Below are 17,677 nucleotides of genomic sequence, written 5' to 3'. Positions count from 1 at the left end.
TTTCTTCTCCTCCTCCTTATGGACTCTCTTATTCTCTTTTCATTTGAACCAAACCCATAAGTCCACAACCCCACCTCCACCTCCACAACCCCACCTCCACAAACCCACAACCAACCACCACCACACTCTGGCCATCCTCCACAAACCCACACTCACCACCTCCACAAACCCACAACCCCACACTCACCACCTCCACAAACCCACGCTCCGGCCATCCTCTCTCAACATCCCTTGCTCCAGCCATCCTTTATCTAGCTTCCTTTCTTTTTGATTTTGCTTAGACCCAAACTTCATTTCTTTTTATTTTGCTTAGACCCAAACCCAAAATCTCAAAGTTTTCCTCTTGGAGTGAAAGAAAGCCAAAGGACGATGACAGAAGAAAAGAGAGAAGAAAGTGAGACCGGTGAGAGAAGAAATGAGAGAGAAGTAATAAAAAATTGTTTTTTATGTTTACCTTTATATTACAGTGAGTTGTTATCAATAACAGCTCACTGTAGCATGAAGGTAAAATATAGCTAAATATTTTAGCTATAGCAACTTTGTTGTGGGACCTTTTTTGTGTGGTTGAGATGCTAAAATAATTTTTGAGTTATTTTAGCATATTTATTGTGAGTGCTCTAAGGCCTCATGATATTCATGAGATCCTAGATTCGAAATCTCTTCCCTCTATTTTTAGGCCACCCCCAAGGATCTCTCATTGTAATAACTTAATATGTGTGGGATAAGAGAACTACATATTCCAAAGAGAATAGTCAAATATTAAAAGATGTCTGAATCAAAGTTGTCAAAATCAGGATCCTACGTAGGATTGTTGAAGGTAGGTGAGATTGTAAATCGTAAGATCGGATCGTGAATCGTAAGATCGGATTGTGAATCGTAAGATCCTACCTATTTTTAGATTTAAAGCAAAAAAACTCATTGATAATGATTTTGTATGTTGAATAATCACGTAAACTATAAATTCATCCATAAAAAAAAACTAAGATTTGCATCATATGATGTAATTTGCATGTCATATATCGCCAAGTCTATACTAACAAAACAAATATATTTAAGTTTTGACCCAATGTATCTAAAAAGTTCAATAAATGTTTAATTAGCAACCAAATACCAAAATATTTATCAAAACATATGGAAAAATATTTTCCAAGTTCTAAGTTTCAAGTTTGAAATCCAAAATAAGTTAGCAAATGGAAACTAGCTAACTACAATATGAAATCCAAAAGTAAGATGAATATTAAGGTGAAGTGAACATTTAATTATTCTCATTCTAAGGTTCTTATAACCACTGTCCTAAATTCCTAATTATCATCATCCATTTCATCGATCTTCTATGTAGACATTATATATTTGTATACTAGAGTTGCAAAAGACATCAAGGTACAATTTCAAACTCAACTATTCAAGTCATACCACTCAGCAACAATTAAAGAACATGCTAAAATAAAATCAATCAATCAATATACAAATACAACTATACAAGCATAATTGATAAATTATATATAAAAAAAAAATTAGTAATATTAAAACACAAATTAGTATATTGATCAAACAAATTTAACAACATTATAGCTTAAGGCTGCGTTTGTTTTGGGTGTAAATGATTTTTGGAATTCATTTTACAACCAGTAGCATGTTTGAGTGGACATGTAAAATAAAGTTTTCTGGAAAATGAATAACTTTGACTGTAAAATAAGGCCTTTGACCTGAAAAATGATTTTCGTTTCTGTTTTACCTTCAAATCATTTCCGGACTCATAGACACCCACAGAGAGAGAGAGAGAGAGAGAGAGAGAGAGCTAGATTGCGCCCCAACCTAGACGTGCCGGCGAGATCGCGCTGTCGAGATCACGCCGTCCTCCTCTGGGTTAGATCATCGCCGCCGAGATCGTCCTGTCAAGATCGCGCCTTTGATTTTTGTTTTGATTTTTGAACCGAGTCTAATCGTTGCCACTGCCCTTTAGATCACCTCGTCGTCTGCCACTCGCCGATCTGCTTTCTCTCTTTGATCTCTGATTTCTTTTTTTTTTTGTTGTGGTGGTGTGGGTGGTGGTGATTTGGTGGTTTTTGTGTTGTGTGGCGGTGGGTTTTGTGTGGATAGTGGTGGATTTTTTGTGGGTGCTGGTGTCTGGGTGGTGGTGGATTATCTGATATAAAATTTGTTTGGAAGCTGAGAAAATGGCTGAGAAAATGTGAAAAATTTGTAGGAAAATAGCATTTTCAGAATTCGCCGATCTGCTTTCTCTCTTTGATCTCTGATTTCTTTTTTTTTTTTGTTGTGGTGGTGTGGGTGGTGGTGATTTGGTGGTTTTTGTGTTGTGTGGCGGTGGGTTTTGTGTGGATAGTGGTGGATTTTTTGTGGGTGCTGGTGTCTGGGTGGTGGTGGATTATCTGATATAAAATTTGTTTGGAAGCTGAGAAAATGGCTGAGAAAATGTGAAAAATTTGTAGGAAAATAGCATTTTCAGAATGTTACCAAACATTGAAAATCGTTTTTTAGACTATTTTCCATTGCACACCCAAACGCCCGGATTTTAATTTCTTTACGGGAATTCATTTTCCCCTGCATTCATTTTACACTCAGAATTCGATTTACATCGAACCAAACACAGCCTAAAAGGCAGCAAAGCCAACATCAAATTCTTCATTAAGAAATGAAGAAGTATTCCTTCATTATGATTACAAGTGAACTAGAAATTAGAAAGCATTTGCTTAGGTTAACATAATTTTATAAAAATAAAATAAAAAGTCATACCATCACAACATGAAAGAAAAAAAAAAAAAAAAAAACCCTTAAAACTTCATCAAAACCAAAAATTTGTCCCATAAAAAAAAAAAAAAAACCAAAAATTTATGTTTTTGGTAGGATCGGTACGATCCTATACAATCCTACATGATCCTACGTACAATCCTACCATTTTTACGATCCTAATGCGATCCTAAACGTTTTGGTGAGGTAGGATCGTAAAATCGTGCGATTCTACGATTCAGATTGCGATTTTGACAACCATGGTCTGAATATCCTTGATTGTCAAAAACAAAAAAAAAAACCCCAATATATAAGTAATAAATTAATAATAATGCAGTTTGATTGAAAATAATAATAATAACAATAATAATAATAATAGTAGTGATGATGATGATGATGCCGGCACAAGCTCTCTTTGTTATGGGCATATAGGTCATTCTTTTGAGACCAAACCTCTTTGGCCACCAAAGATTTCGGATAAAAAGGTCAATTTAGTAAATTCAATAAAAACCTAATCCAGCAGCGCGTGAAAAAGACTATGAACCATATTGGATTAGATTTGACATTTTATCGATAATTTTAATGATTGCAGACTTTGCAAAATTATTTATGTTTGCTTTGTAAATGATACGGGCCACTTTGTTTTATTTTTTATTTTTTTTGATGAGAAAACACAAGGAAATAAACCAACAACTGAGAATGAGCTACAACAAAGAGAACAAAACAACAGCAGGGAGAACAAACAACAACAGCTACGCACAACCATCCTTCAAGATAATATGCTCCACAAAGCTTGGACACACACCTTTCCAAACTCGCGTAACACCTGAATGGTGAGTGGTGAGTCTGCATTTCATTTTCTGGGAACAAGCAAACTTAGCAAAGCGACAAAACTGGTCTAAAGAAATTGCAGCAGGCCACATGAGATAGAGTAAGTCTTGTGTCACATAAAGTGGTACAATAAATGTCACAACTCGTCTATATGATGAATTGTGATTAGTGGAGGATGATAATGGGTCTATGTAGGAACACCTTTCCACCAATCACAATTTACCCATGTGGCAAGTTGTAGCATTTGTTATACCACTTTTTGTGGCACTAGAAGGACTCCCATGAGATAAGGTTTGTTGGCATGTGACCTGCCACTCTGTCACCGAATATCCATGAACTGAAAATTGAAGAAATAAAAATCACCAAATATAAAATAATACAGTATAAAAAAACAATCTTATTACTGTCCAGTGGAAGATTTTATTTAGTTGAAATTGAAAATATTTTGTTGAAAGTGTAGAAAATAAAGTTAAGAGCTAGTTGAATAATACAATGGAATGGAACTCTTGAATAGTACAATAGAACCCCTAAAAGGTACCAAAAAAGTGCAATGAGATTTATAAATAGTTCTGAAAAGAAGCTAAAAACTCAAATAATCTAATGTTTGTAGCTCATTCCAGAATATGCTCTACATATACAAAAACTTTAATTTCATTTTGTTTTTTTTTTTGGTAACAATTGAGTTAGTAAGTTCTTACTAATTCTCAGTCTACATTCATCACTAACATTATTTCTTTTTTATCTACCATCAACCATCTGTCTTATCATCAGCAAATGTGAAATTTTTTTTCAACTTTTTTTTTTTTTGTTTCGGCTTTCTAAATAAAAAAATAAAATAAAATGTCCAAAATATTCAAACTCTGGTTAGGAACTTAGGATTAAACAAACCAAACTAGTGGTTGATCTAACTGACCAGATCTCTGGGACAGTCGGCAGTGATGCTTGCTTGTATTGGGGTTTAAGACTTTAATAAGCATCTGCATCTTTTTCATTTTTAATAAGCATATCTGTACCTACTACTTTGGGTCCTATGGAAAAAAGACACAGAAACAAACTGGTGAATATATTAAAGATTGCAAGTACAAGGACTATGATAATTGCTCATAAATGGCTGTATAGTATGATTTTATGATGAAGTATATTTGGAAGGAAGTATTCTAAATTTGTTATGGTATAAGAACTTTTGTCAATCACTTTGTTTTAGGGACAGTTGTCTGATATATTAAACACAAGTTATCATATTCGGCTATGTAATACTGTCAAAATATTGGGTTAGTTAATATAAGTTAGGAACATGATTCTCCAAATAATACTTATGGAAGTTCATTTGCTTAATTAGGAAGTAGGAACATGATTCTTTATTTTCTTTGACTCTTTTACCACAATAATTCAAAACAAAATAATCTTCCCATACTTTACCTCTGTTGGATGACATGAAACTGTATATTTACATGCCTTTATCAAACCATATTAATACCTGTACTTCAAATTTTAAAAGGATGGTGTTAGATTGGTCAAATAATGGGCCAATTAGCCATCACTATGTGTCCAAAATATAGCAAAATAATGAGAGAAGAAAGATAAAGATAAATCCAAAATCAATCAAGGGCTATTATAACTACAACAGCAAATTTCATCCATATGCTACGAGTTTTGGTCTTATTACTGCAGAGGACCAGCCTGTCAAAGCAGCACCATTATATGTAGTACATGGACAAGGACGCATGAATGGAAGCACCAAATGTATATTATCATTTATTCTGTCAAGACTTTACCTTGTTTTTCTCGAATGGGAAGACAACACTTTTACCCAATAGAAAAGTGACACATGCCTACCTCCACCACTATTAAAGAACAAAGTACTCAAGGAACAAAAATTAATTAGCCATTCAATCAAAAAAAAAAAAAAAAAAAATTAATTAGCCATCCCTCTCTTGTTACAGTGGAAGCTCCTCCCATCTTCTCCTTGTCTCTTTTCTCAATTGTTTTTCATATCTTCTTCTCCATTGTAAAACAAGAACTAATTGTAACCATTTTCAAAAAAATAGTGGAATATTCTATTGGCTTGAACCTGTGGTTTTTCCTCTCTCCAAATATAAAGGTTTTCATTATATTATATTATATTATATTATATATATATATATATAAAACTAAGTTTCATTTTCCATTGCATTTAATCTTCTAAAAAAAAAATTCTGCAACTTTATTTTCTCATTATAAAGCATCACCAAGTCCACCAATTAGTGTGTAAATGTCGTGATAGAAATCCAATGTCCTACCAAGTACCAAATCAAAATTATCAAGTACAAAGATACAATTTAAAAGGAGGAGAGAATGAGTTCTATATGCTTCTAGTTATTTAAAAAAAGTAAATCTTATGTTTCACTTAACTTTGAGTGATTTTGCTTCTTTCAAGTCTTTTCACAGAGGGTGGAGCAAGCAAGACATCAACGTTAAGGTCTTACTGATAGTCTGATATAATAAAAAATCACTACAATTTAACAGTATTTTTAAATTAGTATAAAACCTCATATATGAATGATTATAAAAAGATAAATTAAAATTGTAAATGCGATGGACCCATATATAAGGTGGTAAGATAATTTAGGATTTTTTTTTATTTTTTTTATTTTTTGGCGTATCTAATTCTATTAATAAAAAATTTATTCAACGAAAAAAGAAAAATCCAAACCTCCACATGCTAGACCAAACCAAGTTGGGCCTACTGTCCAATTACACATGGCTTAAACATAATACTTGCCTAGTTGGGCCTACGGTCCAATTACACCTTTAATTCAGTTGTTCAACTCGTTCAAATTTTTTTGTTTTGTTTTTTTTTTTTTTTTCCTCAAAAAAGAAAAGAAAAAAAATTTTGTTTTTTCTTTTATCGGAAGGGAAGAATTTCTAGCTTTTCCCCTTTTGATTTTGTTGTTTTGCTTTTGGAGTTTAACAGAGTGAGGGCCTTATTCACAAGGATGAAGAATTTGACACTTTTTTTACCTTAAAATCATGCTATCCTCGTCACATGCACTTTACACGTGTGACGAGGCCCTTTTTTTTCGCAGGCTCTTCTTTTTGGATTAGTTTATTATTATAATATAGAACATGGGCAGGTTTTTTTTGTTTTATTTTTTTATTTTTTATTTTTTATTTTAAATGTAAAGGAATATGGGGTAGTGGGAAATTTTGTAGAACATGTGGTAGTTTTTTTGTTATTGAAAATTTCAACCCATAGCATCCACTATTGATGATAACTCTTTTTATCAGACCAAGACATCAATTGATTTTTGATGAAGGTGAGGATTGAATCTCAAATTTCTTATTATTAAACCATTAAAGAATTTATCAGTTAAGCTAACTAGAACCCATAACATGTGATAGTTTTGTAGCACATGGGTAGGTTTTTTTGTTTTTAATTTTTGTCGATTTACAGTTTTAACCTCATTTTTTATGTTTTAGGAATAAATATAAAAGTTAATTAAATTAGAGGTATTTTTGGAAGTCAAAAAGACTATAATAACTAACTTTATGAATCCTTTTATTATATAGAGATAAAACAGTGCATCATATTATTGTAAAAATATTAAAATTAACTTTAAAACAATATTGTGGGTTCTAATTAACTCAACTGATAAAATTTTTTGTTATTGAATAAGAGATCTTAGGTTCAAACCTTGCCTACATCAAAAATCAATTGGAGTCTTGACCGGATAAATCATTATGAGACACCATAAGTTGAAATTTTATTATGTTAAAAATAAATAAATAAATAAAAAATAAAAAATAAAAACTTTAAGACAACATTGTTAAAATATAACAATTTCAAAAATTTTAAGAATATTGATACTAATGGCACTCACAGTTGATTATAAAGGATTTTAAAAAGAAAGTTTATGAATCCAGGGTTGAAGGTTGAAACCTTGGGCCCAAAATGTTTCAGTGTAGATCATATTACTCTCAAAATAGGTCATCTCTAAGGAGTCATTTTACTTCTAATCACAGGTTATAAAAGGCAAGAAAAATAAAAAAGAAGAAGTTATAGGCTCCACTATTTCTCTTCCTATCATTTCCCAATAAATTGCAACGCAAATGTAAAGTTAAATTTTAGCATAAAACTCTATAGTTATATATGTCTCAAACATGCCCAAAGCTTTGCAGTTTAACTAACACCTCCTCATGCATAAAGTGCTTAGAAGTCTCATGGAGAAAGGTTATGAACTGCAAAGTTAGCAACGCATTGTAACTATCTAAAAAAAAAAAAAAAAAAAAGAAGGTCTTAAACATATATTCATTAAATATGGACCAAGATTCTGCAATCATTGAGACAATCTAAACAAGTTTGGAGTTAGGACCTGAAAAGGAAAAAGTCAAGCAGGAAATATAAGACAACCCTCTCCAACTGTCTTTACAGAATGAAGTTTTAAAAATTATTAAAAAAAAAAATAAAAAAAATAAAAAAAAGGTCTTACCTAAACACAAAGCCTCCACTCTTGCGGGGTCTAGAAGATGTGATTAGTAGGTAGCCTTGCACTATTTTTTTTTGTTTTAGAGAGGTTGATTCCAGGAAATTTCAGATTTCAATATGAAGTAATTAATATTTAATGCACATTATACATGCCAACAAAAGGCATCAATACTGATCCAATCCACAACTTCCCGTCCTTCTCTTCCACTTCACTGATAATCCTTATGGTCTTTCCTTCACTATCTTCTAAAACTTCCAAAACTTTTCCTTCCTCACTTAATTTTATAGCAGTGGCATGGGCCTTTCCACCTATTAATAGTGAGTGTAGCTGTTTGAAGCTAAGTGGAAGTCTTAACAGTGTGTTTCCAACCCATGAGTTAGACAGAATCCACCTTGCAAAAAGTCCTTTTTTCGCATGTAAGGCAACCCAAAACTCCCCTTTTGAATTTCTTCTTACATTGTCTGGAAATCCTGGAAGCTCAGCAAAAATATCAGACTTTCCAGCATTAGGGCCATGAAGCCAGAGCCTAAGGATTCGACAAGTAGTGGTTTCGGCTACAAGTACAAATGAGTGGTCATTGCTCAATGCTACGCCATTGGCAAAAGCAAGATCGTCTAGTAAGACTGTTACTTCTTTGTTTGATTTATTGTATTTAAGTAACCTGCCTGTCTTGTCTAAATTTAGGATTGATGACATGAATTGCCTGCAAACCAAAATAACCAAAAATTTTAAGATTTAAAACCTATTATTAAAAGTTACATGAGATGTTAGCTTAAATTACTACTCATTGAAATTTTACCTATGTTTTATCAAATGGATTAATAAGCTGCCAGCACAAGTACTCCTAGTGTGTTTTGAACCCACTCCAACCCCCCTTCCCCACCCCCCCCCCCCCAAAAAAAAAAAAAATCTTGTGGGAGGTGGAAGTACCATTTGGGCCAAAACTTAATAGCAGAACTGACATGTTTAGTCATTGGGATTTTGGGATAAAGAGACTTTCTATTGTTGGGTATCAATTTCTTTCTTCTTCTTCTTATTTATTATTTTAAATCAGAAGCTGCAACAAGTTCAAGCATTTGCAGTGATTCCAGATTACAGGTCACTTGAAATGTTGAATTCCAATGAGTTTACACGGCACAATCTATTTACACCAAATTTCCTTTAAACTCTTCAATGGCAGATTTGTTTGTTTCATGGATTCATATCTTTTTCTTCTTTCTTTTTTTTTTTTTTTTTTTTTGGTGGGGGGGGGGGGGGGGGAGGGGTTGTGTGGGGGCAGAGGGAGAGGGAGCACTATTGTATAAGGCTTTAATTCATGGGGACATGTCCTATTGTTGAACCTCCTCCTTCTCCTTTTCCCCTCATGCTATATATGGATAATTCTCTTTCAAATTGCTTCTGGAACCTCTATAGCAGGTCAGAATGCAACTATGTATTTGTAATTAAAATAGTAAGTTACCTTCTTTGGAAACTTCTGCTTGTATCTGTGAAATAAATCACATCTTCATGCTCATCAATATCCATATCATTTGTGAAGCGTAAGGGCTGGCCTTCAACTTCAGTGACCACTTGAGTAGCCAAACCACCAGCAGGCCCTACTACTTGAAGACCGAAGTAGGCATCAGCAATATAGAGATTTCCAGTTTTCTTTTCAAATCGTAGTCCCAAAGGCCTCCCACATACATGCTCCATTTCTGGTGCAAATGGACGAAAACACTCCTTCCTAGTAAAAGTATAGATTTTAATTAATCATAATTAGCAGAATTACATGCATTGCTGTAAACAGAACAAGAGCAATTTATTCATTAGTTTAACTACAACAGAATGGGTGTGTGCCTACATTGTTTGGAGCTAATTCAACACACAACTGTGAGACATGACGTCATTATCCCATTCAACTAAAGTCCACATTCTTATTCTTACATCTCTCCTTACCTTATATAAAATCTAATTCCAAATACATTTCTAGATTAAATAGAGATGGAAAGAATAATTTCATGGGACAATTTCAAATCAATAAGACACAACCTGATTAATCAAGCATGTGTAATAATCTGATTAAGCAAGAAGCACTACCCATATATTTAAAACTTACTGTTTAAAAGAGAAAAGACTTATCAAATTCAAAACAATTTAAAACTAAAAAGAGCCTAGAAGGGTTTGGGTAGTCTTTCTTTTTCTTTTTGGTTTGACACCCCATATTCATATACAGCTGAGCATAAACTATACATCGCAGCGAATTTTTTTTTGAAATTGTCCAGTGTGTTCTATGAAATCATTTTTTATGTTAAAGCTATAGAAATTTTTTTTGTTGGAGTATGTTCTCCAGACTAAAATTTATGCCCATGTGCTAAGTTTGACACGTTCCTCTAGACAGTGACCCTCTGTAGTAAAGGCTTGTGGCGTACGCTGTGTTTTAAAGAGAAGCCAAGCCTTATAGCTACTCCTTGATTCAGTTATTTTACAACAGCAAGTATCAATCTACAACAAGGCATAGTTGATGCCATTACTCTCAAGGATGTGAAATTATTAGAATAAGCATGACAAGTGGTAACATAAGGGCATAAGGGCATAACTGCATAAGCAATTTCTGTCATTTGTTTAGTCATGTTGTGGGAAAATGCATTCAATGTGTGGGATGTTTTGGGTTTTGGTGAAACACTATCTTGCCATGTATTCTACTTTTTCTATTTGATCAAAAAGAGAATGGTAATCTAACATGATACTGCCAAATGGCACACGCCGAATTGGCTCTTCTATTTGTGTGGTCTGATTTTAATTAAGCTCATACAAAATCATGTTTTGCATATCAAATCCAAAAATCTGAAACCTAAATAGAAAAGCTGATTACACGAATCCTAATAACACAAATAAGACATTCTAAAATCTAATTCATATGATTAAGATACTCACCAAAAATATGGAACACCTGAAACAACCTGTGTGATATTCTCATATACATAATCCTAAGAAAAACGTATAGGGATTTCAGTATGGAACTAACAGATAGCAAGATACCCCAACAGCCCAACCATATTCAGTCAAATGCGGAAATCATATATGATCCTAATCTATATCATTTTCTTATAAAATAAAAGTTTGTAAACTGGAATGCATTTGTTGTGTTTTATTGTGTCTAACTCACATTTACAAAGAAAAAGCTTGTGCTAAGAGTCACCCTGGTTACAATTACCCTTCTCTGCGGAAATCCTCTCCGGTTAAAAAATGTATACATCAGAAAGTGATTCATACGTGAATTGAAAGACAGATGATTAATTCTTTGAATTAAGTGCACCGAAACCATCATAGACTAATTTCACAGAGGCTTGGTCTAATTGTTGGGTTTATCATATCCTATGTGAAGCATAAGAAATATTGCAAGGTGAAATTAAAGTAAACAACAGCAGAGTTATGGTACTGATAATTTTGTCAAGACAAACCCCCAGTCTGCACGCACACAACACCTATACATATATAAAGAACTTGTTATCTCTTACCAAATAAATAAAATTTATCTCTCACTGTGCATATCCATAATGAAATTCTTAGAAATTCCATTTTCAATATATATTATCAAATCGTCTACCAAAGCCAATAAATATACAAATTGCAATCAAACCAATTAAGTCTTTAAAGCAACAAACTTTGCAATAAAAAAAAAAAAAAAAAAAACCGAAATGGAGGGGAAAAATAGTACTTAAACAAAAAACTAGGTAATGATTAATTGTTATTAGTACCTATTAGAAGTGGTGAAAGCAAAATCAGTCCAACCAAGGGCAGGACCTTGCCATTTGAGAATCCGACCATCAGCCACACCAGTGTAGGGCCCTTCTCCATTGGGATCAAAAGCTAGGCTCTCTGGTCCCAAAGCTCCAGTTACTTGTATAATCTCTGCTTTGTGAAGCTGGTCATGGGACCCAGGAATTATTGATGGTGCAAAGAGACTGACAGTTTTATTGGCTGGGTTTAACAGACCCAAGATGATGGAAAGCACTGCAAGTGTTGCTGCTATAGTCACTCTAAACTTTGAGTCCATGATTTTTTTTTTTTTTTTTTTTTTTTATAACACTGAAAATGGGCTTTCAAATTGAGATGAAATATTGGAGTGAGAGTCTGTCTATCTATCTGAGTTTCAAAAGTACAATATGTTAACTGTGTGTGTGGTAGACTGGTCATTGGTTGTTGGGAAGCAGTTGAAGCTCGTGGCGCACGTGCTGCCTATTTTCAGCAAGTCTCACAAACTGTTACATTTTGTTATGTCAGTCTGTGCGAGGGATGACGGACGCAGAATATACTTTCTCCTAAATATATATACACACTTCATTATAAATTTAAAATGCAAAATGCATATCTCTTCCTCTTGTTGAAAAATTACAACCCACTTCGACCTATATATAGTAGTTCAAGGTGGTGACTGGTAAGTGTCCAATTAGAATAGATGTTTTGTATTATGTGTTTCGAGAGAACAAATACCTCTAAATTTGAATAGACTAATTCGAGAGAGTTTAGATCAACGCTAGCTAACAATTTGTAACTAAAAAAAGAATGACTCCTTTAATTTATTGTCAAAATATGGATCTATACAAGCAGGGACCGAGCTATGTTTGGACCGGGGGGCAATGGCCCCCCTGGCCCAACAAGAAAAAAGAACGATTGTATTATACATAAATTTAAATCTGGCCCATGAAGGAAAAGAAGGAAAAAATCTGTGTAAATTTTTTTGGGGGGTTGCGGCAAAAGAAGGAAAAAAACTCTGTAAAATTTTCTTTGGTAGTTATTATATAAAAAAACTATTGGTAGTGGTAGAGTGGGTCACTAGCAGTGTTGTTTTTTATTGAGTCAAGGACATGGTTGTGTTGTTTTGTCTTTTAGTTTGTCAATTTTTATTTTTTATTTTTATAAAAAGTTTGACATCTTTATAATTATATCAAAGAGACAACAAAGTATTATTAGGTAAATAATGAATCTTAGCAACAATCTTACTAACAAATTAGTATTTTGATTTTTTTTAAAAAAAAAAACAAATAAGTATTTTAGTTATGATTTTTCTTTGGTAGTATTTTCATTTTTCATAATTTTGATTTTTTTTTTCTTTATCTTGTATATAGGGACCGGTCCCTATATACAAGATAAGCTTCATTAATTAGGTAAATGAAAAATGCTAACTTATTATCATCTATAATAATTATAAAAATTGTCATTGACTTTTGTTAACCTCTTCTAATGTTGACACATAATCTTTTAGAAGCGCATAATTTTTCAAGACAATCATTCTAATATATATATATATATATATATATATATATATATATATATAAAATCGAAGCCTCTGCTGGCACCACAATTTTCCACGTCAGCACAATATTTAAAAAATAAAAACATTATAACACCTCAAAACCCTAGCAACCTTACCCCTCTCTCAAGTTAAGAAATACCACAATTTTCCACGTCAGTACAATATTTAAAAAATAAAAATAAAAACATTATAACACCTCAAAACCCTAGCAACCTTACTCCTCTCTCATGTTAAGAAATATAAAGCCACAGTTTCTGCAAACTCTCTCTCTCCAAACATAAATATCAAATTCAACCCCTTTAATTTCTCTTTATATTTTTGAGGCTTCTATAGAGTTATAGTGAGTTATGCTGATTTTGTTTTTTGTGTGTGTATATAGATGGTCATAATACTCCGGTATTCCAAGAGAAGTTTGTGTTTTCGTTAATTGAAGGCCTTAGAGAGATAAGTGTTGCAGTTTGGAACAGCAATACAAAAGACGATTTCATTGGCAGCAGAAAGTAATTACTTTGTCTTATATTTTTGTTTTTTGAATTGATTTTGTGTGCTTTTTAGACCCTTTTGGATCAATTTTGTTAATTGGGTTTTTTTATTTTTTTTTTTGGATAGGGTCCAATTGGGGAAGGTTCTTTCAAAGGGTTACGACGACCGCAGTTGGTGTCTGTATACTAATAGTGGGGGGTAAGTGCTATAAATTACTAACCCTTTTAAGTGTATAATCTGTTTCTAAAATTATCTATAATATTTTGTCCTCCGAAAATTTTATCTCTTTAATTTTAGTATATTGTGTTTCTTAAGCTATAGACAGATTTTCTTTATTTCTTATTTTCAATAATAAATCATTTTATTGCAATACCGGTAATTATTTGAGAAATCCAATATGTTCATATCTCTATAGAATAGAGAACAGTAGAAGCCAATTTTATTACAACTACTTAAATTGAGTTGACTTAATTCCGTACAATTACAAAGTATAGCATGAAAGATAATGGAATTAATTGTTGTAATTTTTATTTTCTTTTCATGTTTTGAATTTCCATGTTTTTATTGTTGATGAGAAATTAAGGCTTAGTTGCACAATATGTGTAAATTCTTCAGAAGACTACTTTAAATAGTAAGTCAATGTGTCTCTTACATTTGGGTATTAGTTAGAATTATTTTCAAACGATTGTACCAATAAAAGTGAATGTGTATAAATTTTGTTTAACTATCCCGTGCATCGCGCGGGTTAGCGACTAGTATATATATATATATATATATATATATACTAGTATTATGCCCGTGCGATGCACGGCTTAGTAAAAAAACTTATATATAAATTATTATTATTTTTGATAATATAATCAAATTTAATAACAAATAAAATGGTAAAAATATTTTTAAAATTAAGTACATGGAAAATGTATATTATGTAAGTATTTCTTTTTTTTGCAAAAAAAGATATTATAAAATATTTTAAAAAAATTATGGCAAGTTTAAAATTTTTAAAAGATCTTAGTATTAAAATTGTAATTTGATTATGTGTGTGTGTGTGTGGCACTTAAAAATCTTTCCATTCTAATTATAGATAAATTTCTTGCATATATGGCCAAAAAAAAATCCATAAACTACCAAAAAAATAAAATCCATAAATTACAAAAAATGTAAGTATTTAGACTACAATATAAATGTAAAATTTTATCTATAAATTACCAATCATAACCACTTTAATGTTTCCATAAGGGAGGAGATAATCTATATAATCAATTAAGAACACCAAATAAAAAAATAGTATCAATAATTAAGATAAATTGCATTATCTAATTTTTTTTTAAATCATATAATTTAAGCAATAATTGAACTACTTTAATAGAAAAATAGAAACTAAAAAAAAAAAATGAAGATAGCTCTTCTCACATAAATCTCATAATTTCATATTGTAGATGAGCTCCATCCCAAATAGATTCAATGATAATATTTTGACCGAAACAAATATTCCATAAATTACAAAAAAAAAAAAAAAAATATATCTAGACCTTCTAGAGTATCACAATCAAAATAATTTAAAAAATAGATAAATGAAAGTACATAAAGAAAAAGAAAAATTGTATTGCAATGTAAATGTGTAAAAGTTTACATATAAATTACCCGTGTCTAACTATTTTGATGTTGTCATTTGTATCTAGCCATCTTGATATTGCTATTAGTGAGGAAATAATCTGCACAATCAATTAAGAACACTAAATCAAAAAAATACATCAATAATTAAGATGAATTGCATTATGTAAAATATTTTTAAAAAAGCATAGAATTTAAGCAATAATTGAACTACATTAATAGAAAAATGAAAAAAGTAATAAGTAAAAAGAAGATAGCTATTCTCATTGAAGAAGCCAAATCCTTCATTTAGTAGTTCTTCACTTAATTAATTTTGGTTTTTTATGTATTGATTTTAGCATTCTTAAATAGTAGAGTGGAGTAGGTTTAGTAGAGTTTTAGTTCAACTTAATTTCTCTTGGATTCAAGAGTTTTAGTTCAACTCAATTTCTCTTGGATTCAAACTTAATTGGTAGAGCTATTTTCTTTTTACGTGTATTATTATATGTTTTTTTTATTGGCTGTTTTCTTTTTAAGTGTAGCTATATCGATTTTTTTTTTTTAAATCATAAAAATGTGCTCTATGTTGCTGTGTTTTTTTTTTTTTTTTTTTTAATTAAGATTTTTTTTTCAACTTTTTTTTTTTTTGATAAGATTTTTTTTCAACTCAAACGTGTGCTATGTTGCAGGTTTTTTTTAAGTAAATTTCTATTTTTATTTTTATAAAGGATTAGATAAAGAATTTAGATTGAAATCAAATAAAGATAAAATTTTGATTGTAATTAAATTATGATTTTTATCAACTTAGATTTTACCTTTTTTTTAATTAAGAATTTGGATTGTAATCAAATTAAGATAGAATTTGGATTATAATCAAATTATGATAGAATTTGGATTGTAATCAAATTATGATTTTTATCAACTTAGAAATTATAGGAGAAGTTAAAATCATATAAATGTGTACTATGTTGTTGGTTTTTGTTTCTATAAAAAATAAGGTTCTTTTTACGTGTAGTATTATTATTATTATATGTTTTTTTTTTTTTTTGCTATTTTCTTTTTAAGTGTAGTTATATCTGTTTTTTTTTTGTTTTTTTTATTTTTTTTTTTATATATATCATAGAAACATGTACTATGTTGTTGGTTTTTTTTTTTTTTTTTTTTTAATTAAGATTATTTTTTCAACTTTAACATGTACTATGTACGTTTTTTTTTTTTTTTTTTTTTGTTACACGTGATAATATAATTTAAATTAAAAAAAAAAGGATTAGATGAAGAGTCTATTGATTTTAGACTTTGTTGATAACATTTTAGATAAACACAACTGCTATAGTTGTAAATCAAATATTACTTTATTTCATTACTTGATTTGTCATATTTATCCAAAAAATATGTATATATCTATTCTTAAAATCTAAAAATTTATTAAAATTTCTGCAATTTGGTGAAGTCACTTGGCGCAACCACGGCGTCTAAGCTCAACTTTTATTATATATAATATGATATGATATAATATGATATATATTTTTAATTAAGTGTAAATTTTTGTATAAATCTTTCTATATTGACATCCTCCATTAAAATATTACAAAATACATTTTCTTTAAATAGTAGAATAAATAATTCTATATACGAACACAGTTATAATAGATGCCCATTGATAGTGTCATAGTTATTGAATTCTTTATTTAGAAAAAAATAAAATAGAAAAAATATCATATTTTACTGAACTTCCTGTGCATTGCATAGATTATTGACTAGTCTATTGATATAACTATCATAGTTCATTATATTCCAAACTAACCTCAATTCAAACTAATTTATTTGAATCAATAAAATATATATTTAATTATTTTTCCATACCAATTAAAAATGAGTTAGGGACATAATATCCCACCTACTAAGGAGTTAGCCTAAGTAATAAGTAGTTTTGGCGACTCCTAAGTTACGTGTAGATTAGGAGAGAGAGAGAGAGAGAGAAACCCAAATTTATTATTAAGAAAAAGGGAGAAAAAAAACACTTCCCCCTTTATGTTTGGGGTAGTTTACAATTTCATTATCTGGTTTAAGACACCAAACAACCAAACCTAAAATTTGTTAACCCAGGAAGTAAGTATTAGCCCATGGAACCCCAGAGTTAGACTTTGTTCAACTCGAGAAGTGGGTTAATTTCTACCCCATGTATGTGTAATTTTCATGATGCGTGTATGAGTGGGTTGTCTCTTTGAGATTTGATTCTATTTATTCCACAAGCATAATT

The 17,677-nt window shown here is 31.0% G+C and overlaps 1 protein-coding gene and 1 long non-coding RNA gene across 3 annotated transcripts; one reads left to right on the top strand and one right to left on the bottom strand.

Moving 5' to 3' along the window:
* Positions 1-7,842: 7,842 nt before the first annotated feature.
* Positions 7,843-12,186, bottom strand: LOC126693301 (protein STRICTOSIDINE SYNTHASE-LIKE 10-like). 2 transcript variants are annotated; one of them, XR_007645295.1, is made up of 4 exons: positions 11,783-12,186; positions 9,505-9,768; positions 8,049-8,748; positions 7,843-7,931 (listed from the first exon to the last, which is right to left on the bottom strand). XR_007645295.1 is itself a non-coding variant. In XM_050389226.1 (3 exons), the coding sequence occupies exons 1-3, from the start codon at positions 12,079-12,081 to the stop codon at positions 8,178-8,180; spliced, it is 1,134 nt and encodes a 377-aa protein (XP_050245183.1). In that variant the 5' UTR covers positions 12,082-12,186; the 3' UTR covers positions 7,843-8,177. The 2 variants fall into 2 exon arrangements, 1 of the variants encoding a protein (XP_050245183.1); XM_050389226.1 differs by having other exon boundaries at positions 7,843-8,748.
* Positions 12,187-13,714: 1,528 nt separating this feature from the next.
* On the top strand, positions 13,715-14,138 carry LOC126693302 (uncharacterized). Its single transcript, XR_007645296.1, has 2 exons — positions 13,715-13,841; positions 13,951-14,138. It is a non-coding gene; the product is annotated as an uncharacterized LOC126693302 (long non-coding RNA).
* Positions 14,139-17,677: the final 3,539 nt, after the last annotated feature.

The sequence above is a fragment of the Quercus robur genome, chromosome 7 (assembly GCF_932294415.1).
Source record: "Quercus robur chromosome 7, dhQueRobu3.1, whole genome shotgun sequence".
Classification (NCBI taxonomy): Eukaryota; Viridiplantae; Streptophyta; class Magnoliopsida; order Fagales; family Fagaceae; genus Quercus; species Quercus robur.
The sequence above is the reverse complement of the archived record's forward strand: the minus strand, read 5'-3'. Positions and strand labels throughout refer to the sequence as shown.

What these genes read in the sequence shown, in the direction of transcription:
- LOC126693301 (XM_050389226.1), bottom strand. Translation starts at nt 12,081, where the DNA reads ATGGACTCAAAGTTTAGAGTGACTATAGCAGCAACACTTGCAGTGCTT. An exon ending in GCTTTCACCACTTCTAATAG is followed by an intron (nt 9,769 to 11,782) that starts GTACTAATAACA and finishes TACTTTTACTAG; the next exon opens with GAAGGAGTGTTTTCGTCCAT. An exon ending in AGCAGAAGTTTCCAAAGAAG is followed by an intron (nt 8,749 to 9,504) that starts GTAACTTACTAT and finishes TTTGGTTTGCAG; the next exon opens with GCAATTCATGTCATCAATCC.